General features: G+C 39.6%; 1 protein-coding gene across 1 annotated transcript; it reads left to right on the top strand.

Moving 5' to 3' along the window:
• Positions 1–1,102: 1,102 nt before the first annotated feature.
• mrpl1 (mitochondrial ribosomal protein L1) lies at positions 1,103–23,163 on the top strand. The gene is made up of 9 exons (XM_030059641.1): positions 1,103–1,246; positions 3,192–3,300; positions 5,025–5,292; positions 8,008–8,091; positions 8,450–8,521; positions 12,751–12,862; positions 15,030–15,130; positions 15,763–15,844; positions 22,988–23,163. Exons 1-9 carry the CDS (start codon positions 1,216–1,218, stop codon positions 23,101–23,103), a joined length of 975 nt encoding a protein of 324 aa, XP_029915501.1. The 5' UTR covers positions 1,103–1,215; the 3' UTR covers positions 23,104–23,163.
• Positions 23,164–23,649: the final 486 nt, after the last annotated feature.

The raw sequence follows: 23,649 nt of genomic DNA, 5'->3' as shown, positions 1-23,649 counted from the left end.
GAGCCGCAAACACTGCTGATATGAGAATGTATTTATAATTAAAGGTTATTATTTAGTTAACTAAAACTAAAACAAGGTGTGAAAAAAAAAAAAAAACATTTGAGTTATTTTTAAGAGATTTAAAAAATGCTATTTATCATGTGTACACTGTATATTTCTTCTAAATTTGCACATTGACCTACCTCTATGCACATTTTATACACCCATGCACACGGTTTTTTCTGTTTTTTTTTTCTGTTTTTTTTGTTGCATATTGCTTTTTGCACACTGGCTTGTACTTAGATCTTATTCTGTTGTACTTAGATCTTATTCTTTATTTATTTTTTTTTTTTCATCTTTTTTATTTTATTTAATCTGTAATCTGTGGATACTGCTGAAAAACTGTGAATTTCCCGCGGGATGAATAAAGTATCTATCTATCTATCTATCTATCTATCTATCTATCTAAAATACAACAACTAGAAAATTAGCTGTAGCGTTATTGTGTACTTACAAAACTAACTAAAGTAAAAAATACACAGAAAATGTCTTTAGTTTTAGTCATTTTAGTTTAATGTGTCAAGCGGCAACTTGACTGTCAGCCGACTGCCCTCACAAAGTAATACCCCTGACAAACACCCCTTATATTATAATAAAAAACGTACAGCTTATCCTGAAACTAATAAAAACTAAACTTTTTTTTTTTTTAAACAATCCAAAATAAACTGAAACCAGCAAACCCTCCCTGGAAATAACTGAAACGGAAGTGAATTGAAAACAAAAATTAAAAACAAAGTAAAAATTAAAACTACTGAAAAATACAAAACCACAATAACTCTGGTCATTCTGTATGTATTCATAATTTGATCTGTTTCATGCATTGAAATGTACGTTGTATGCTATTTATATTATCTGTATTGCCATTATCATGATTCATATGAATAATAATTTCTATTTGAATTCTTCTTCTTCTTATTGACAATAAAATGTCAACTTGTCAACTGGTCCATATTTCTGTGCTGTGCTCACAGTGTAATATTTTTGGAATTACGTGCACAGTGGAGATAACAGGTGTACCTTTGCTAAAAGCGGGATTTAACTGCTAAATTTCTTTAGTACTGATGCCGATAAGCAGGAACACATCACATTTACCAGATTTTATAACTGAGTGTAGACGGAACTTTTTTCCCCACGTGTCCTCGTTTCCAGACGGACCCGCGATATTAATGTGCAAATATGGCAACCTGCACGAGGACTGCGCTGAAAGGTCAGTTCTATTTTATGTAATTTATTTTATTGATGATGACAGTGAAGGAAAAAGTCATAGTTTTGCTGTGAGACGTGCTGGTTAGCGGCTTATGGTGTCCTCTCTGGCCGCTTGACACGGCGGAGCGGCTGAATTAAGGTTCCGACCCGCCAGCAGCGTTAGCCGGATGAGCTAACGCCAAGCCAGCCCTCATGACAACATCACATCACATTCTGCTCTTCCGTCTCTCAGTTTAATGTCGCCTTGCCTGTGAACAGTTTATTCACCTTTTCTGAATTGTCACACCTCACTTTTCAATTCGGCTATAATAAAGTACACCAAGCATTTCTTATTTAGCTAAAATAACATAAACCTTAGATCAAAATGCACCGTCAACCCCGGTGTTGAGCGTCAGCTGGCAGGCGGGTGTCCATGTCTAAATCACAGTATTGGGTTGAATTGAAGTGTTGCTTGGTGTTTAATCAGTAAGCCGATTTGAAGAGTGGCTGATGGCCATTCAAAAAAGGGTTTAAACCATGTTCTTGCACCTTTTTTTTTTTTTTTTTTGAAAAGAGAAGAGAGAAAGTATTTAGGGGTAAGTTAAGCAGCGATCAGAACAGGTCATTTGTGAGGGACTGCAGATTCAGATAGATAGATAGATACTTTATTCATCCCGAAGGAAATTCACAGTTTTCAGCAGTATCCACAGAGTACAAGATTAAGTAAATCAAAAATAAAGAGTAAAAGATGACCCTCGAGATCTAAAGATCTAAGTACCCAATGTGCAAAAAAAACAATGTGCAAAAAACCCAATAAAACCAGTAAAACCAGTGTGCATCGATGTATACAATGTGCATAGATGAGGGCAATGTGCAGATTTACAGTATAAACAGATGATAAATAAATAAATAGCACCCAGATGATAAATAGATGATAAAAAAACCAAAAAACCAGTGTGCATCGATGTATACAATGTGCATAGATGCGGGCAATGTCCAAATTCACAGTATAAACAGATGATAAATAGCAGCAAGCAATATACACATTCAGTGCTGTTGGCAGTTGATTACGTGTGTAAGGTGAGGTGAGCTAACAAACCAGTGGTAAAATTGACCATTGAAATGTTTCCATTCTTACCAGCAAAGTCACATTCATTGTAAAATAGTAGCCGGGACGAAATGCTTATCTTACGATTCAATACTGTCATGATACTTGGGTGCCGATTCAATACGTTTTGCAATTCTCAAGTATGTTGAATTTACAAGTACTGCAGTTGGATATTATGCTTTATTGTGATTTTTGTTTTTTCAATTATCCTCTGGTTTGTGGATATAAGGTTTCATGAAACTGATTATCCAAAAGGTCACAACAGGTCATTTTATACACTGATGTAAAGTTAGAAAAAATGGTGTCACTGCAGTGAAATGGCTGCTATGGGGGCCAACATCATCACACATGAATCAAATGTGGCTCATTGAATCCACAAGAGTCTCAGCTTTCCAGTCAAAGCCAACTGATGCAGCTCCAAGACTGTTTAGGCCCCAGTCTGCACACACACACCATTTTACAACAGGCCACAAGAACACATGTGGACTGCAGGCTTTGGGGCGCAAACTGCATGGGATTAGCAGAAGGTGGGCGTGTCTGCAAAGGGGAGAGCCGTGGCTGCCCAGAGAACCCATTTTCATTCAGACATCTGGAGGTCAGAGGTCAAGGAACCACTTTGAAAATGCCAGTTTTTCCCTTGCCTCACAAACATTGTCCCAACTCACACATTTTTTTAAAATGCCAAATCAAAGAGAGAATCCTGACAAGCTGGAAAAAATCTCAGGTGTTTCACACTTTAATCTGCTCAGTTTTGGCAGGCGGTGTGATGAGAGAGCACAGCATCTGTCAGCGAGGCCGCCATCCTCATCCTGTGTCTGTTTGTTTTCATTTCATATTAAACTGTCCCCCTTTTCTCCAGTCTTGGCAGGATGTCAGAGGCAGCTGCTGAGTGCCGGCGGTCCCACGTACACCAGTCTCTCACAGACCGTGCCAAGGAATTTGCCCGTCAGGACTTTTGCAGCAGTCAAGTGAGTTTGCCATCCCTCTGTTTGTTAAGACCACTTTAAAAAAAAAACAAAACAAACAAAAAACAAAACAAAAGAAAGGGTTAACTGCCTTTGAAAAAGACATTCTGACAGTGGTGGGGTCACGGCAGAGTGTTTTTTTTTTTTTGTATTCTATTCATTAGCTAACTGGTATTCTGTTTTTGACAGAATATCTCTATTGATATTGTAGGGATGACCACTGGTGCTTTCATAAGATATTTACAGATTTTTGATAAACGATCATTTGCAATTTGGATATTATGGCCAAGTAGCTAGAGACAAATATTAGAACGGCTAGAACAGTTCAGAACAGATGAGAAAGCTGCATCCCTTCACTGTAATACAGCCTTTATAACCACAAAAGGCAAAAGAAAAATGTTTGACCTTGATTCTACTGACTTGTAATTGTGCAAAGCTTGTTTGATGTAGTATAATCTTTTTCAAAGTTTTCTTTCTAGCTTTTTAAATCTGTTTTCTGAAACGGGACTTGAGGATTTGGTGTGTTTGACCTTGTTTATTTAATATTTTCCTGTTTGACTCTGACTTATGGACTGACACTTCACTGTGAAGAGACAGACTGACACTCTGTCCTTTTCAGTCTTTCTCTTTCATGTTACAGTAAAGATTAAAGCCCTAAAAATTATTTCTATTGATCAGTATTCTTTATTCAGAATTTTTCCCATGAGAAACATCCCTTAATGCCTTAAAACAACATAAATGTAACTCTACACCTTGCCTTCATGAAGTATCATTAAGTATTTGGAGAATTACAGTTTGTATTTGGCAGACACATTTATCCAAAGCAACGTACGTATGAGATTGTGTTTGATAATGTATCCATGTAAATATTCATTTTTCTCAGTGAATCTCTTTCTTACATGTGACGCATCCATTTTGAATTGGTCTTTCTTTAAAAATAAAACCCTCAAGAGACCGTTAGAGCTGCTGCTAATTAATATGCAAAACAGCTTCTCGTCAACTGATGGCTGACTGGCTGTTGTATTTGTCACGCAACCAGTCCAGCTGTCTGAATCTCACACACACACACACACACACACACACACACACACACACCACCACCACCTTCAGTAGAGGAATGTGAAAACACCTCTCTAATGACAAACTTTGCTCGGATACAAGTCAGTAGAATCAAGGTCACACATTTTAGGGGACAGAGACAGAAGAAAAACACATTTTTGAGTGGAGAGGGTCTTTAAGTTTTTATTCATTTATCAAGTTTTTTCCCATTAATGGAGTAATCAGAGTCCATAAGGAAGGAATGCTGTTTTAGCTTACAAGTGTGAAGGCGGAGAGGAGTTGGGGTACAATCAAAGCGGGATAGTCAAGGTTCAGAAAAGGAAAAGAATCCAGTGTGCACTATTTTAAGTGAAAAAGTAAAAAGTAAGAAGCCCTTATTAAAGTTGTTGACTATAATTTTTTGCCTATAAACTCTCAAAAATGACAAATGCTCATGGGAAGTGACGAGAGCCCAAAGTCATGTCTTTACATTGCTTCCTTTGTCTGACCAGCAACCAAAAACCACAAGCAGAGCGAGCAAATCTTAGCATTTGTGAAACTGTAACCAGCAAATGTTTGGTATTTTTACTATAAATTTTTGGCATGCAAACCAGATGACAGAGGACTGAACCTGTTGCTGAAAATGCTCTTCAGTTAAACTCTCCCCTCGTGGTTTTCCCACCTGTCAGGGCAAAGAAGAAGGACAAGAAAGAGGAGCCGGAGAAAGAGGTGAAGAAAGAGAGGAGGATCATCGATGACAAAGACAGACACAAGCCCTTCGGCAAGACGGCCTGGGCGCCGGTGGACGACGTCTACATCCAGAGGTTTTACACCAGGACTGTGTACGGCGTGGCCGACGCCATCGACCTGCTCAAGAGCTTCCAGGTGCTGGACTTCACTCCGCCCAACCAGCCCGTTTACATCGACCTGAGGCTGGACATGAAGCTGGAGAAGAAGGTAACGCCGCTGACGCCTCACCGACCACACACCAGTCTGAGGAGGTGTTTGTGTGGCGGCCAGTCGGTGGTTAAATCAGCCTGCTGGGTGTGGATTTGAATTGGCCTCACTGTGTCTCCAATACTGTTCATCAAGTTTCGACGAAACTGTGGGGCAGTGATAAATATGTTTCAGCTTTTTCAAAAATGTCACTCCTTGTTCATTCATTCTTTCATGTGTCACACAAAATATCTCAAACAGCACTGATCGGCTTTTGAAGAAACTTTGGGAACAACTATCACGTTGCTGCTCAGCACAGGTGAAAACAGGGTGACATATTTAGATAGATAGATAGATACTTTATTCATCCTGAAGGAAATTCACAGTTTTCAACAGTATCCACAGATTACAAGATTGAATAAATAAAAAATAAAGAATAAAAGATGACACTAGAGATCTAAAGATCTAAGTACCCAATGTGCAAAAAACCATGTGCATAGATGTATACAGTGTGCATAGATGTGGGCAATGTGCAAATTTACAGTATAAACAGATGATAAATATCAGCAAGCAATATATACACTATAAACAAGGAATATATAAGAAATAGAAATATGAACAGTTTAAACAGCAGTGAAAAAATAACGTAAACCTGAGGAACAACACGCTCCGACGGAGGTTCAGGGTTGGTGTGAAACCATGAGACCAAGTGACAGAACCCGACGCCCGGTTCTTTATCACGGTTTGGCCCAGCGGTCGTGGGAAGTCGTTTATGGGAGAGGACGTGTATTCTGGTGCCTTGTTGTTGTTGTTTTTCTAGTTCTGACTAGTAGATGGTTTTGGCGTGTTTTTTGGGAGGCATTTTGGTTGTTAAAACTGTTGGCCTTTGTTGATTCCAGTAGGATGGTAAAGTATTTATTGGCTTGTAGATGAATCACTTCTAAATTTTAAACAGTAGACAAAACAGACTGGTAAGTTCTGCTTTCTTTACACCAAACAACATTTTAAATGATTTCATTTTTACTGTCTGCGACTGAAATTTCCAGCGTCAGCATAAAATCACAAGAGTTTTGCTGTAGCCGGGGCGAGCTGCCGTCATCTGAATCATTTGGTGTGAGATGGTCATAAAACTCAGTCCAGCTCAGGCCTTTTCTCGTCTTTTTCAGTAAAATCAAACAGGTTTAACATTATCATAAGTCTTAAGTCTCGGTTCATGCAAATAGTCAAGTTCAGTGATGTGAAGATTGTCAGCAACCAATAGGAGAGCTAGTTGTAGTCTTGCATATAGCGACCCTGCAAGATCCCCAGTTTTTGCAGAATCTTCTAGTCTGCACTGCAAAAAGTCAAAATCTTACCAAGAGTATTTGTCTTATTTCAAGTAAAAATGTCTTATTTCTAGTCAAAATATCTCATTACACTTAAAATAAGACATGATCACCTCAGAAATAACTTGACTTTAGACAATTTTCACTTGCTAGAAACAAGAAACATATAACCAATGGAACAAGCAAATTTTTACTTGTGACACAAGTGAACAAGTAAAAATTTGCTTGTTCCATTGGCAGAATATGTTTCTTGTTTCTATCAAATTTTAACTTGTTTCAAGTAAATTTTCACTTGAAACAGATGAAAATTGTCTAAAGACAAGTTATTTCTGATGTGATCATGTCTTATTTTAAGTGTAATGAGATATTTTGACTAGAAATAAGACAAATAATCTTGGTAAGATTTGACTTTTTGCAGTGTGACACTTGACACTTTGTCTTAAGAGGGTGTCTTTGTCCTTTTAAAAGTTTTTTCAAAGTCTTCTAGTGCATGCAAGGCATTGGTCATCTCTACTAGCCACTGTTAGAGATATTCAGCCGTCATTCAAAGGTCCTGTTTTCTTCCTAACGTGATGAGAAGCTGTGAGTGGAGAGTTCAGGATCTACCAGCCCCTGTGACCAGCTGATGGAAAAGTTTGTTTTATAGCCTTTGGCATCACAGTGCTGTAAACAAAACTGTGGGAACAGATTTGAATTCACGGAAGAAGCCGGACATACTTCCCAAAATAGGAGCTGTAGCCAGGGTAGGATTTTTATTTTACCAGCCAGTTAGATTCTCAGAATAGATTAGGATGCTGTCATGATGATCGTCGACTAAAGTCTGTTTTAAAAAAAAAAAAGAAGGATCTCATCCAGCAGTCAAAATGTGTCTGCGTTTGCCTGATGTTTGGTAATTTCCCACCCTGCCTGTATCAATGACACCTCGCCTCTGTCAATCTGCGGCGTGTTTGCTACTTGCAGCACGAGCAGCTTTGATTAATTAACGAAAACACCCCGTCAAAGAATAAAACGTCACCAGGCGCTTTTGTTTCCTCGCCGTGCATCAGAGAGCCGCCGAGCTCGTCTGATGTCCACCCGTTTCCCCACAGCGTAGGCCGTCTGAGTCGCCCGCCGCCCCGCGCAGACACGCCGGCTCCACGCTCAGTATGCAGAGCCCAAGTTCCTCTGCATAATGAATTAAGAACACGCCTGGGAAATTAAAAATTAACGCGGCGGCGGAATAAATTTAATCCTTGATTAAGTGAGCGAGGCCCGGCCGTCTATGAGTGACATACCTAAGATTGTGGATGTTTTTTTTTTTTTTTGTGTGTGTGTGTATTTTCACACTTTATGTTTTCCTTTCTAAATCTGTGCATGTAGCTGCATGGCGACTACTGATAACGGCCCTAACTGAATCTTTTCCCTTTTGCAGAAAAAAGTCGACCCCTTCGTCAGCACCGTGCACTTGCCGCACCCCTTCAAGACAGAGCTGAACACCGTTATAGTTTTCACCGAGGTAATTTATCTCCCACCTTCCCCTCCTGTCAGCATCGTTGAATTTTAATTTCATAGCCAGTTGATTGTTTGCTGTCGATGCTTCGTTTGTAATTATGTTTGGAAGTCTCTCAGGTGTGCCACAGCAACACCTTTTTGTTTTTTTTGTTTTTTTACTTCCCACTTGTCACCTTATCCGTCAGTATTTGTCTTTATTATGGAGACGCTTCTCGTTAACATTCACGCCGCGCGGCGGAGGTCACGGGGCTGGAGCTCGGCTCTGCACGTTAACAGCTGTAATGAATGACATTGGTCGGGTTTGGACGCAGCAGCTGTCGGAGTCTGAATGCACGGCGTCGTCTCTGTGTTTCTGTCTGCAGAATGCTGATCAAGCCAAAGTCGCCGAGGAGAACGGAGCGGTGTGTGTCGGAGGAGTAGAGCTCATGCAGAGGGTGAGTTGGACCAAACAAGCCACATTACACTCACTCAACTTGTTTTTTTTTTTTTGTTTGTTTGTTTGTTTTGTTTTGTTTTTAAATCCCCCAGCATTTTTCAGCATCTCCCTGCTTTGTATTCACACAGTTGAACACACTGATGCTGAGGTTGCTGTTGTGATAGACCGGATTCTTTATTCTTTATTTTGATGCCTTTATCTTCCAGATATTGGTCGCTCATCGTCCTGGGCTCCACGCAAAAACAGCAACACTGAAAACAATCAATAATTAAAATCATGCTGTTATCATCAATAACACAAATAGACAAAAACAAGCCAAACGTAAAGATCAGTAAATAAGTAAAATACCTCTACATGTGAAACAGAAATAGTTAGCGTACAATGCATACAAAAACGAAATTGTCTGATATGCAGCAATAAAAAGCAAAAAATTAAATTAGAAATTCTGAAACAGAAAAAATGTCTATAAGAAAGTTTTTTTTTTTAGTAACTTTTTAAAAGAAAATTTACTTTTAGTCTATCTGATATTGATGGGGATCATGTTCCAAGTGGAACACGTTCTATAGAGAACGTTTCTAATCATACATTTAGATTTTAGACTTGACAGTGAAGTCAGGAAAGAGTTAGTCCTTTTTCTTCTAAATGAACAATTACAATACAATATAATTGGATTTAATAAACAAATGACAATTTAAAAGACAAGAAAATGTGCAAGGAAGACCAAAAAATATCATGTGGCTCCCAGAAATAATCATAATACACAGTTTAAAACAAAAGAAAAAACAGAAGGAAAAAAGAAAATAAAAGTTATTTAATTTTTGAATCTATGAGCCAGTGAAATGCAATACCTGGTACTGATGACTGTAACTCAGGCTGCTGTCTGGTGCCTGTTCTCCTGTACAAGTGAAGCTCTGTGAGGAGAGCTGGCGCCACCTAGTGGCTGCTTCTGTCACCCCCCCAGAGGTCTGATGAGAGGAAAGGCCAACAACAGATACAGTTCGGTCATGTTGTAGTATTCATTTGGTTTTTCTTTGCTGGTGTTATACATTTTGATGCTGTTCAAAGTTACAAAGGCCTGTTTCTGTTTATTGACCAAACTGTCTGCAGGATCTTAAACTCCATAAATATAAAGTCTTAGAAATGTTATTTAGCCTTACATTTGAATTGATGAGGTCAGAATTTCAACATAAACAAGTCAACCTGCAGTTATTACTTGAATAAGAGAAAGATTTGTCTCAAAAAAATATTCAACTTTAACCCCTTGTAGACTATTGTTGCAAATTCGCCTCAAACCACTTCCAGTCTTAATGCAGCCGAGGTGGTGTGTGTATGCCACTGATGCTCTACCACCAATAATTTAGCATCTGCTTGAAGGCAAAAACACAAACAATTTATTTTTGTAGATAACTGTAAATAAATTCAGGCAGTAAGGGGTTAATAAGCTTAGCTTTGGTTGCATTTGCTGTAGGACAGCTCCATTTTGGCAAAAAATCATAATTATTTTGGTCAATGTTGAGATCACGATTATGTGACACGATCACTCATTGACTTTTGAAACATAATGCATTAATTTAACTTAAAAAAAAAACTCTTTAACAGTGGAATTCCTTGAACTTGAAATATAACGCAGCACAACCTGGCTGAGAGTGAATTTGTGAATCGGCATGCGGCACCAGAATCGTTTTTATCTCGATTATCTTGTTTTCATAACTGATGGAAGCCAAAATCGTGTTTGAAAATGAAATTCGATTAATCGTCCAGCCCTGATTTTCTCTGCTGTCATCATGGTCAAACCTATGGAGCTTGATCAAACTCAAAGGCCAAACTGAGAGTCCATTTTATATTAAAGAGTGTAGCTCAGGCAGAACTGGAATCTAGCACAACAACACTGCCTCCTCCGTTTGTACAACTTCTCCTTCTTCTCCTTGCGTTAGGGGCCGCTCTGCCTCAAAATGTGCAAGTCACTTCCACTGCTTGGCCACCAAGGAGTTTTTTTAGCACTCTCTTAATATAACAGGACTTCAGATGATGGTTGGTTGTCAGCCAAAGTGGCTGTTAGAGCAGACAAACGCACCAGCCACAGCCAAAATGACCATCATTCGGTTCAGAGTAATTTTCCACTTTGATACACACACACAATGTTTATGATGTCAGCTCTCACCCCGTCTGCCTTTTGCTTGCGTTTTGTCCATTTCTCTCTTTCCTATAATCAAAAGTCTCTTAAAGAAATCACTCTGCCCTTGAGTCGGCTTCCCTCGTCTCCGCCACTTGCTCTTATTTGCTCCTTCACCTTTTATTTCTGTCCTTTCCTTTGCTGATTTTCTTCACCTCTCGATCATAAATCATCATCCTTCGGCCGCAGGACACATCTGCTGTCACCTCGCTGCGCCTTTGACCTCTGCGCTCCTTCTCCTCGGTTGCATTTAATGTTGTTGATCCAGGAATATATGAATATATCTCCCAGGCTGTTTCACTCGTGCACTCATTTTGTGTGCGAGTGCGTCGTCTGTTTTAAGTAAGGCAATGAAGTCATAAACAGATTTGGCTGAAATCTGGCGGGTAAGTCACTGTTGGCTCAACGTTCAGCTGATTAGATTTTGTTTTTGACGACGCAGATCTGGGATTTCTGCCATTAGACGATTAGCTTTTTTTTTTGTTGTTGTTCTTTAGTCAAAACTGTTGTGTTGCGTTCAAGTGCTGGTGTGAAAGCGTAGACGGTGTTGCGCTCATGTGTTGTTTTGTCGGAAAATCAAACCCCCCCAAAGTCACACGATAAACAAACAAACAAACAAACAAACAAACCGAGGCTGCAGCGTGGCAGATTGGATGTATGGACGTTTTCACTCTTTAGCGCCCTCTAGTCTTTATAATTGAGTTCTTCTTTGCCTGCATGTGTTATTAAAGCTTGTCGAGGTAACTTTTTAGAGTGTGTGTGCCGCTACGGTAACCTAAGCTCAGCAGCTATGGTAGGCTACGGGGATTTTATTTCAGGGGAGTCGCGAGCGTGCACAGTAGCTAAAAACTAAAACTCGGTGTGAAAATCAATTTAGTGACCAGAAATAAAAGTAAAAACTAGACTTTAGAAAAGAACAAAAACACTGAAACGATATCGTGTACTTACAAAACTAACTAAACTAAAATAAAAATATATTGATATGTGTTAGTCTTGTCAAATGTGTTGTTACAACCAGCAGGAGGCGGTGTTGGTGCTGATGTTTATTGAGACTGGGACGTCAGCATGACTGGGAGTCAACTGCCTTCACAAAGTCAATACCTATTTTACCTACTTTATTAGAATAAAAAACTCCAAGTAACACAGACACTAAACATTTAAACACTAAAAACTAAGCTGAAACCAGCAAACCCACTCTAGAAGTTAACTGAAACTAAACTGAATGGAAAACAAAAATTAGACAGACACTTTATTGATCCAGGGGGAAATTTAAGCATCTTGTAGCTCAGCACAGTAAATACACATAATACAATAAATCCACTCTGTCCACATTAGAAATTAAAAATGCACATCATATTTGTAGCCTACAGTAAAATAGCCTGAGCCTGAAACAGTGGCCTGTACACTACACATTAGCTTAAAGTAATTGCACAGCCTGTAATCCTGAGTGCAGTAGAAAAATACAGTAATAAAATAAAAATAAATAAAATAAGATAAAAAAAAAACAAATAGCCTGGAGTTGTGGCCGCACTATGTGCAATGCAATTAAAATTAAAAACAAAATAAAAATAAAAACTAATGAAATATACAAAACTGTAATAACTCGGATTTTAACAGATGAGATTACGGCCCCAGGAGCAGCCTGCAAGACGGGAACATTAACGAGAAAACCTGCTCCAGCTTTAATCTGGACGTAATACATTTGCATGTATTTTACTGTCATCTGTAAGTCTGATAATGTGAGAATTATGTTTCCAGTGTATCTGTGACTGTCTTGACACCTTTCTGTTTGTCGTTTGAGCGGTGCACCTGATAAAATCACCTGTGAGTGAGGCGAGCGCTCACATCACCGCCCGCCTGTGAATCTGTCAGCAAAGATGCTTTCTTTATTTATTCGAGCGTTTGGTTGCCGTGGCAGCTTGTGTCGTCCTCGCTCTGTGTCTTATCGTTATCTGCTCCTCATCCTCTGCCGCCGCCGCCGCCGCGCCCCAGTTCCCCGCAGGAATCATTAAAGTTTCATCTGATATGATCCCATCTAATCTCTTCCATTTCAGATCTTAGATGATGAGATCTCCGCAGACTTCTACGTGGCGGTGCCGGATATGCTTCCTAAGCTCGTTCCCCTGAAAAACAAACTGAGAAAGAAGTTTCCCAAGAGCAAGAGAGGTGAGCTGACGGTCCCGAGTGTGTTTGCCCCAAATTAAAGTCAAACCCCACGTGCTGCACAAGGAGGACTCTTGTTATACGGTTGTGTAACCGGTGAGCGAATGATAATTCCCTTTATTTCAGACCCAGGGGATCCATATCACAATAAAAAACAGCACAATAACAAAGAAAAGAAACAAGAAAAATAAAAAAAAACAAAGCTTTGACACAAACCTTCAAGAAAAATCAAAACGGCACACTGGAAAATCATTCCTTCATCTTAGATCTGAAGGTAGACAAGAGAATAAGCACCTTAAATTCCTTTCTCGAAAAATACCCCCTAAAAAAAGAAATTATTCCTTCACAAATTCATCTAGCCCATGTTAAAGGTTTGTGGAAGTGCTGTCGGGGTTTGTCAAGCTTCATCAAAGCATTTTTACTTTATAGAGTGCATCGTCCTCTCCTAATCCTAATCTGCCCCTCATCTGCCGCACATCTTGAAAAGAGGAGGATTAGAGGATGAATCAGCCCCAATTGTGAAGTGGGTTTTCATGAATCATAACCTGGTTTCCATTCACAAATACAAAAAGCTGCAGATGAATGACTGTCGATGAAACGGCTGCTGGTTGTTGTGTTACAGAAGCAAGAGGGAGCAGCAAATTGGACTGTGTCTGTTATTTGTCAGATATTAAATAGATATAGAGTAGAATAGAATGCCCTACATCAGTGAAGTCTTAAAGCAAAAAAAAAAAAAAAATCTAAATCTGAAGTTACTTTGATAGTAGTAGTGAAGTTCAGCAGTGAAACTTTCACTTGTTTCACCTCAGCGGTCCATCAAAATCTGCTCATGAACAAATTTGAGCCAAGAAATAAACGATCAAGTATCTTCACTCATATTGGATCTACAAGGCCTAATTTAAAAGTTTGTTGTGGCTTTCGTAAGGCAAGGGCCCTGCTAGCCTATTAGCTTGCTACTATAATTTCCCATAGAGGTTAGCAAGTCAGCTAACATGATCTTGTAGTTTTTCTTTATTTTCCTTAATTTCCTAATTATTATTAATTTGATATGCTGTTAGATATCTTGCAAGTTAGTATGCCTGTGTGTAGAAGTGTGAAACATGGACTTCTATTTTGAAGGAAAATTGCAATTGAAAAGAAAGTAAGCTAAGATAAGTTGGATACTTTGAAAACACTGCTAATAATAACATTTGTGGTTGATAATAGTAGTAAATGTTATGTATTTATTTATTTGGTAGGGACAGAGCACATTCATGAACATCAGTATAAAAAACAAGATATAAACACACCGGAGTTACATCTGCAGACCCCAGGATGTAAATTAAATGCCAATTACACTTCATTTTTTTTCATTCCTTAATAACATATAAGGAGTAGCCACAGTCTGAAATACATCATGTCTGATGGAGGAAAGAGATCAGCACAACGGCTCAAACTGTGGAGCGGAGTTACGAATCAAAACCAAGACTCTCACAAAAAAAAAAATCTGTTATAAAATGGCCATTTATTTGTCAAATATAAAATTCACACAATAAAATACACTGACTGGTTTCTTATCTGTCAGAATGCTGTGCCATCATGGGTTTTGGTCTTGTAATATTGATAATCTGGCAACTTGTGCTAACATGATGTCAATTAATTAAAAATGTAAGCTTTAATCATTAATTGCTTAGTTGTTTCAGTCATTTATTAAGTGAAAATGCCAAACATCGTCTGATTCCAGCTTCACTAAGATCACGGAGACGCTAAGACTGTCTTCCTTTGCCCCGTTCATATCATCAGAAAATTATTACTTTGTTTTTGTTTTTGTTTTTGTTTCTGTGTGTTGTCCCGTTTGTGTTTGTATAAAGTCAACAGGAAGTGATACACACCTGCACGTTCCCTTCAGTCTGTGCTGGCAGCTGATTCTTATTCTGCTGGAGACGGTTCAGGATAAAAACACCTGCTAAATGCAAAATGTGTTAATTTACTCATCATTCTCTCTCTCTCTCTCTGTCTCTCTCTCTCTGTCTCTCTCTCTCTCTCTCTCTCTCTCTCTCTCTCTCTCTCTCTCTGTCTCTCTCTCTCTGTCTCTCTCTCTCTCTCTCTCTCCTCTCTCTCTCTCTCTGTCTCTCTCTCTCTCTCTGTGTGTCTCTCTCTCTCTCTCTCTCTCTCTGTCTCTCTCTCTCAGGCTCGGTCGGCGTGAACATTCCCAAGATGCTGGAGATTTTTAAGACGGGACACGAGTTCTTGGTGGAGGACGGCTGCTACATCAGAACCCAGATAGCCACGGTACGTCAGTGACTGAGTGAATGAGTGAATGAATGAATGAATGAATGAATGAGTGCGGAACAACAACTTCACTTCACACCCTTCTCATACACAGACATAGAAGACAGTTTCATGCTAAGACTTTTATTTGCACCAAGGCTACAGTCAGATATCACCTGGCTTTAAAACACCAAACCTCACGAGAGTGCACCTGGAAGATTTAAAAAAAAAAAAAAAAAAACAAGATTTAACAAATGTGATTGCTTCCAGCTTTGAAATGTATTGACCGTCCGCACTAAAGCATAATAATGAAACAATGCTGAGTATAAATCCCAAGCCTTTGCTGATTTCAGCTTCACTAAGATGCTAAGATCCTTTCTCTGTTCATTCATATCTGTATAAATAAACTATAAATATACTACTAAAAATACTATGGTTTTTTTTTTTTTTTTTTTTTTGGCTGTTGGTGAGACTAAGAGACATTTGAAGACAAAATTTGGCTCTGATCAGTTCCAGTGAGGCTTTATTTTTCAGACTTGATACACTACATGAAAAAAAAAAAAAAAAATGGACTTTTTAACAGACAGTTAATCTAATCATCAGTGGCAGCCCTCGACTCGATTCTGAAACACACCTGTCTCTTCTCTGTTCAGCTCGACATGCCAAAGGATCACATCTTTGCCAACCTGCAGACCATCATGATGGACGTCTGCTCCCACCGGCCGGCCAGTCTGGGTACGTCACACCGCACAGCGTTAAACCTGCCAGTTAAAAACAACACAGGAAGCGTCTTCTGCTGCTGGTCACGGTTTCTAAGCTTTAACCTGGGACTGTTTCACCAGACGGATTAGCTTTGTAGACCAGAATGGCAAATGGTTCATCGATTGTTGTCAGTTTGCCAAAGTGAGGGTTGGGAAGGAAAAGCTTTCCAGATTTGCCAGCATTTGTCTCATGGCTGGTTTTGATTTTTCCGTCCTGGACCGCTGAGGCCGGGCTCAGGCACAGACACAGACTTAGACTTGTTATTCTTTTTGTCTGGGATTTATTGAAACCAACAGCATTTATTTCTTGTTTTTTTTTTTTTTCTTCTCCCAAAGTCGTGTTCACTCACCTCTTTTAGTTTTTTTTTCTTTGTATTAAAGGGTTACTCCAACAATTTGGACAAAATACCCATTTTTCTGACATATTCAGTCTGAGACAAGATGTTCGAGGCCATTTCCACCTTTGTACGTCCACTGGTTCAGTTCCCGTGGGTAGCATTTCATGTTAGCTTAGCATAAAGACTTGAAATCTATGGGAGCTGTTAGCTTGGCTCCATCAAAGTGGAAAAATAAACCTTAGAACAGCCCTGAAACTGTCTTATTTACACAGTGGATCATGTGGATTTGAAATACACATGTTGGGATGTTTTTTTTTTTTTTTTTTTAATTAGAGTGGTTTGAGGAGAAGTCAGTCAGATGGTATCCTTCTGTCTATCTCAAATTAACTTCTCCTGAAATGACGCGTATGTTTTTTAAAATTCCAAGTCATGGATGTCAAATCCACATGATCCACTGTGTAAATCAAACAGCTTCAGAGCTGCTGGATGATTTATTTTTTCCACTTAGATGCAGCCAGGCTAACGACTCCCATAGATTTCAAGTCTTTATGCTAAGCTAACACACAACGCAACCCATAGGAACTGAACCAGTCGGAAAAAGGAGTTGGAGTATTCCTTCAGGGCAGGAGGCAGAGGAGGAGGACAGAATGGGGGAAACAAGCCGATGAGACTTGGCAGGGGTTTATGTGGTTCCAGGTGTTTGACTGAAAAATAAAACAAGCAGAAAAACATGTTCTCACCCAAATTTTGCTGCAAAGAAGGGATAAGAGGTTACCCCGCTCAGGTAAATGAACAGCCACCCCAGTACATTTTTGCATCCAATTAATGTCGTGTGCTGTGATGCATGCCGCTGGTCTTAAAACCTTTTGAAACAATGAAGGTGTTCGTGCATGAAATTGGCCATAATTTGCCGCGGCTGAGAAACAGCTCACGGTGCCGATCAGTCAGTCAGAGCTTTTCCCCCGAGCCGCCACGAGCAGCGCGCAGAGGCAGAGGGAGAAACGCCGCCGCACGATTTGTTGAGGAAGTCAACTGTTTGTTTTCAGCCGTGAATTACATTCGCCACACAAAACAAGACAGCATAATTGCGAGCTAATACGATCTCATTAGGTTAAACCAGAGTGAGAGACGTGAATAACTGAGAAAATAATTGATACTGAGCTCGCTAAATGAAATGTCAGAGAAGAAAGCGCCTGCCGCTGCTGGAATAAACAGCAAACCTGTGGGAAACCCGCTTAGGCAACATGTTCACAGCGCTTTATTAAAACCCAGCAGCGTTTCCTCCTTTAATTCAATTGATTTGTCCAGGTGAGAACAAAGTCACCTGAGGCTGTTCTCCAAATCCACCGAGCGACAGGAAACCAGCCACAAGGCATTGTGGGTAGAAAGAGAGGAAATGAAATGCGGGCTGATGCTCGTATTCAGCTATAGATAGATAGATAGGTAGATAGGCATACTTTATTGATCCCAGACTGGGAAATTCACATGTTACAGCAGCATCATCAATAAAAACAAAAAATAAAAATAAAATTAAAATTATAATTAAAAGTATATACTATAGAGCAGTCTCAAGTCTTAACCTTCAAGTCTCAAGTAAGTCCCAAGTAATTTTTTCTTGGGCATGTCAAGTCAAGTCAAGTCCTGTAATAGATCAAGTCAAATCCAAGTCAAGTCACATTATTACAATCTTACCTGCAGAATCCGGTCTTAATAAAGAGAAAATATAAGATATTAGTAAGTGATTGACAGTGTTGTCATCCAGTCATTACAACACTCGTATACCGGGTAATATTCCAGGCTAGAGATATTTATTTTATATTTTATATTGAAACTGAAAACATGAAATGAACAACAATCAAGTCATTCAAGTCATCGTGTCTCAAGTCGAGTCAAGTCCCGAGTCTTAAACTTCCAAGTCCAAGTCAAGTCTCAAGTTTTTTATTTTTTTGTCAAGTCAAGTCACAAGTCATTAAAACAGTGACTCGAGTCGACTTGAGTCCAAGTCGCAATGACTCAAGTCCCCATCTCTGCTATAGAGACTAAATATGCGAAATATATACACTAAAGACAATTAGTGTCTGCGTCTTCATGAGCTCTTAACGGCTCCCGACACCACAGAAGAAGAGACAGACAAGTCTGTTAGGGCTGAACACTTAATCAAAATGTTATCGAAATTATAATACGGCCAAGCGTGACGTCCAAATCACAGGAGCTGCAGTTTTCTGATAAAGGAAAACTGGTTGGCAGAAATATCATTATAAATGAAGTGCTGCAGAGACGCTGCGGACAACAAGTCATATCTCCAGACGCAGGAGAACAGACTCCGGCAAAAATCATCACCATTTTAACAGTTTTTCCAGTGATAATGGAAATTATGATGCCGAAATTAGCACTCCAATTAAAAATGTGAATCATATCACAGTCGCAGCTCCTCTCAGAGTAATTTAAATATATGTTTTGCCATATCTTTCAGCTCTAAAGTCTGTCATCCTCCATCAAGTCCTTCAGGTGACACAAAGTCCAGTAAACAAGCTGCTCGGGAGTCGTTGGATGGTTTACGAGCCCTGGCTGGCGTGTGATTGGTCGGCGAGATCACGTCCGCTCTTTGTTTTAATGTCCGTCGTAAAGCGTCGGTCATCTCGGGCTTCGTTCAGACTGCAGGCACATCAGATTCGTCTCTCAGATCAGATCTTTAAGACAGACGGTCCACGCTGTTATTTACAAGTGATCGGATCAGATTTGTGTGTCCAGACGTCACCGACCTATCTGCACGGGTTGCTACGGTAACGACCTCGGCGTCAGTAAGCACCGGTCCTGATCCCCCGAGAGTGTTTGATAGAGCTGACTGCTGGCATGAAATTCAAATTTTAATGATTTATTTATTTTTTTTCCTGCAACGAGTGAACAGCTGACGGCCGGCCAGAGAAGTGACTGCCTGCACCACTCCTTCATTACACATGAGGAATGACTGTCGTGCACATAACTTTTTTTTTTATTGTTCAGCAGCACGCTTGTTGTAAAAGTGTTGTGTGTCACCTGAGATGGAGGTTAAAACCAAGTGTGAACACGGCCTGTTTGATCTTAAAGGGAGAATGAGGATTTTTCTAGACTCCTATCAATCAAACTTTATTTATAGAGCACTTTTCATGCCAAAGGAGCAGCCCAAAGTGCTTTACATAAAAACACATAAAAACAATAAAAACAATGCAACACATAAAAACAATACAACAAACAATAGACACAAGATATATCCCCCCCTTCTCCCACACATAAATACACACACACACACGCACACACACAAATTTAAAAAACACTAAGGAATTAAAAAACACTGAGGAAACGCTATCCTACACTCGCCACTTCGAAGTGAGGAAACACTAGAGAGAAGATAATCCATATTAAAAATTAAAATTCAGTCAATAAAAATAAATGAATAAAAGTAAATAAAGTAAATACAATTCAGTTGAAGGCAAGACTAAAATGGTAAAATAATCAAATAAATAAAATTCAATTGAAAACCAGTCTAAAAAAAAAGGTAAAATAAATAAACAGACAAGTAAATAATAAAATAAATAAAATTCAGTTAAAAACCAGACTAAAAGGTCAAAAATAATAAATAAATAAAAAATTCCTAAAATAGCATTTAGTTAAAAGCCATACTAAAAAGGTATGTCTTGAGTTTGCTTCCTACAAAACTAATCATCTCCATCATGACTTGTGAGTCACTAGCAGTGTGTGTTGGTGTGTGTGTGTGTCTGCGGGGACCCTGCCCTCTGCCTGGATTTTCCTGTTTTACTGAGCTCGGGACTCCTCTGGGCATCGGCAGCAGGTGTGTCGCTCCCAGCCAATCACAGCACAGCGCGGTGCCAGATCCAGCACAGTATCCAATAGAAAGCCATGAAAATCACAGACGCGGACTGCCGAAAAAAAGGAAATCTAGCAAGGCGAAGAGTGAATCTGTGGTTTGGCTTTCAGCTGCTGGTGAGCGCTGAGGGAGAGGAGGAGGATGAAGAGCGACGCAATGTTGGCTTGTTCGCTATTGGACAGGGAGGTGTCAGGTGTCTGTGGGCCACTTTATTCCATCGGCATCCTGGGAAACAAAAACTTGCTGCCGGTATTCAGCTTAGCCGAGGAGAAGGGCCCAACTGTGAATGTCATGTTCACAAACCACAACCAACAAATCCTCCTCTCTGCCTTTAAACAGCTTCCCAACTCTGGATTGGACGAAAGAAAACTGCTCTGCAAAAAGTCAAATCTTACCAAGATTATTTGTCTTATTTCAAGTCAAAATGTCTTATTTCTAGTCAAAATATCTCATTGCACTTAAAATAAGACATGATCAGCTCAGAAATAACTTGTTTTTAGACAATTTTCACCTGTTTCAAGTGAAAATTTACTTGAAACAAGTTAAAATTAGCTTGAAACAAGAAACAAATTCTGCCAATGGAACAAAATTGTCTAAAGACAAGTTATTTCTGAGCTGATCATGTCTTATTTTAAGTGTAATGAGATATTTTGACTAGAAATAAGACATTTTTACTTGAAATAAGACAAATAGTCTTGGTAAGATTTTGACTTTTTGCAGTGTGCACTTTAATATGCAAAGTGCTCATGGCAACGTGAGTGTGCAGTTTTTACTTTTTTATTTTTTTTATTTTTTTTAAGCATGGAGGACCCCAGTGGGAATCGTGACCTTTGAACCCTGGCAGTGTGAACGCCTCGCTCAGCTGCTGTACAGGAGCTGTTGGAAACGCTCGCTCATCGCTCGTTCCAGCTCTGCAGTTTTCATCGCTGAGCGGCGTTTGGCGATGAAGGCTCCGTGTCGAGCCAGGCCACCTGGGCCTTTGATTCTGTGCCAGCCAACATCGCACGGCGGGTCGCCTCCCTTTAACTCGAGGCTCACACGGACTCCGGGGCGTTTTTTTAATTACCTCTGCGCCCGCAAGTCAAGGATCAGATGATCGGAATATCTGGAATACTTTGTGTTGGCTTTAATTAGCCCCGAGAACAGCCGCAGCCATTTGAACCGTCCCTGATAACATTTTTGTTCATTTTCGCTGACGTCTCCTGGAGAGTTGTTTTCAGCAGAAGTTAACGGCTGCAGTTTGGGCAGCGGCGAGAGGAAAGTTTACACATGCAAATGCTCCAAAAAGTTGGAAAGAAGTGGGAGTAAAATACATTCAGTGTGGGCGAGAGAGAGAAGAAAAGCTGGAGGGGCTTTAGAAGAATCTTTAATGCCGAAAGAAAAGAAAAGTGCTGACAAATCCGGGCGATAATGAATCAGAAAGAGAAACACAAAAACCAAATGACACCGAGGAGAAGGATGCAAAAATAACAATATACATGAATAAAGTTAAAATATTCCGGATGCAGGGAGTGTGAGTGGGAAACAGAACTGTGTGTGTGTGTGTGTGTGAGAGAGAGCGAGACATTATAGCCTCCTGTTTAGCATAAGCTCATGCAAACGTGATGTTGAGCATGATCTGTATGCAAAATAAAAACCGTGGAGAGACCCACAGTTTTAACTCTTATTGATCCGGGGTGACCGGCTTGTGTCTTTTGGCCTCTGTGGCTTGGCAGCTCCATCCAGCAGAAATCAATAACTCCTCAAAACAGCTTTCTATCGCCAGTCTGTTATAGAACCAGCTTCTGCGAGGTCAGACTGATTTACTCGGCCGATGTTCGCCTTAATTTGAGTATCGGATCAGCCGGCCGACGAAGAACTGATTCATTTTGGCAGTGGGCTTCACATGAAAATGCCTCACTGCAAAAACGCAAAATCTTACCAAGATTATTTGTCTTATTTCAAGTCAAAAATGTCTTATTTCTAGTCAAAATATCTCATTACACTTAAAATAAGACATGATCACCTCAGAAGTAAATTGTTTTTAGACAATTTTCACTTGAAACAAGTAAAAATTTGCTTGTTTCATTGGCAAAATTTGCCAGTGGAAAGAGTGAAAATTGACTTGAAATAAGTGAAAATTAGCTAGAAACAAGAAACAAATTTTGCCAATGAAACAAGCAAATTTTCACTTGTTTCAAGCAAATTTTCACTTGAAACAAGAGACAGTTGTCTAAAAACAAGTTACTTCTGAGGTGATCATGTCTTATTTTAAGTGTAATGAGATATTTTGACTAGGAATAAGACATTTTTGACTTGAAATAAGACAAATAATCTTGGTAAGATTTTGAGTTTTTGCAGTGCTGTAACTTTCAGATTCATGCAACATCGTGAAACTTTGTGCTTCGTCATCAACCTTTCCACAGAGGAGCTTTTCACTCTGACCGTCCAAAGTGGTTTTGGTGGATCTCCAACATGTGGAGTGGACACGTCACAGCAGTTGGTGTAAATGTGAACGTCTGTGCCATGAAGAAGTTCCCACACTGGCATCGTGTCATTAGTCTGGTTTCAGTGGAGGGTTGTCGGTGCCCTGTGATTCTCTAAATGCTTTTCCACTCACATAAGATTAAAATTCTGGAGGAAACACTGAGTAATTCTGTTTTTTAGCTTGAAAATGTTAATGATATAGAGTCATTTCAGAAATAACTGCGATTCTTACAGCCTGAAGTTCAACAATATTGAGCCTCGCATCACATTTTGTTCTCATTTCATTTGTACATAAACTTGTTTCATCATATCTGGCGTTTCGTCCCTCCTGCCTCGTTGGTTGCCTCATTTTGCTCTCTGACTGGTTGTTGTGAGGCTTTTAGCAGCTTTGTCTGAAAAATAATTACAGGCGCTCTTCTCCTCTTCCTGTCTTCCTCTCCTCCACCAGGTCCTTTCGTCGAGCGAGCCATCATCGCCAGTCAAACGAGTGAATCGCTGTGGTTCAATAGTGAGGACGTCTTACCCAAACCAGCAGAGGAGCAGGAGGATGAAGTCGCAGTTTGATATTTAAGAAATGTCTGTGTATATAATCTCTGTATTGAATAAAGTGTTACTCTGATTTTGCCTCCTGTACCGTTTCATCTGTGTTAAGTCCTACATTATAAGTCTTTTTAAGCCCTGAAGTCAGTTTTGGAGGTTTTGAAAATGTTGTGTTTTCTTTGTGCACCGCTTGATGTCAAATTAACCTTCAGTATGTTTTGTATTTATTTCTTATTTATCACAAAATTGGTCTTATATCACAGTTTATTTGCATCTTGAAGCCTTACATTTCAATTAATGGAATATATTCATCTCTCTGGAATAGAATAGCGCTTCCAGATGATTCCCGTGTGTCTGGTAACGTAGACCAAGTCGTAGTACTTCACACCGATATGCGTTCTTTTTATATGAAATTTAATTTATTTTAGAATTTGGAGAAGTTGAGTGGTTCCCATCCTGATGCCTCCTCTCATGTTGCTGATTGGTCTTGCTCAGGTGCAGTACCGCCATGTGGCCAGCAGGTGGCAGTGTTCACACAGCCCACACCACTTTGAACTGATGAACATGCAC

Source organism: Myripristis murdjan, chromosome 9, assembly GCF_902150065.1.
Source record: "Myripristis murdjan chromosome 9, fMyrMur1.1, whole genome shotgun sequence".
NCBI lineage: Eukaryota > Metazoa > Chordata > Actinopteri > Holocentriformes > Holocentridae > Myripristis > Myripristis murdjan.
This window is presented reverse-complemented; position numbering and strand designations above follow the sequence as displayed.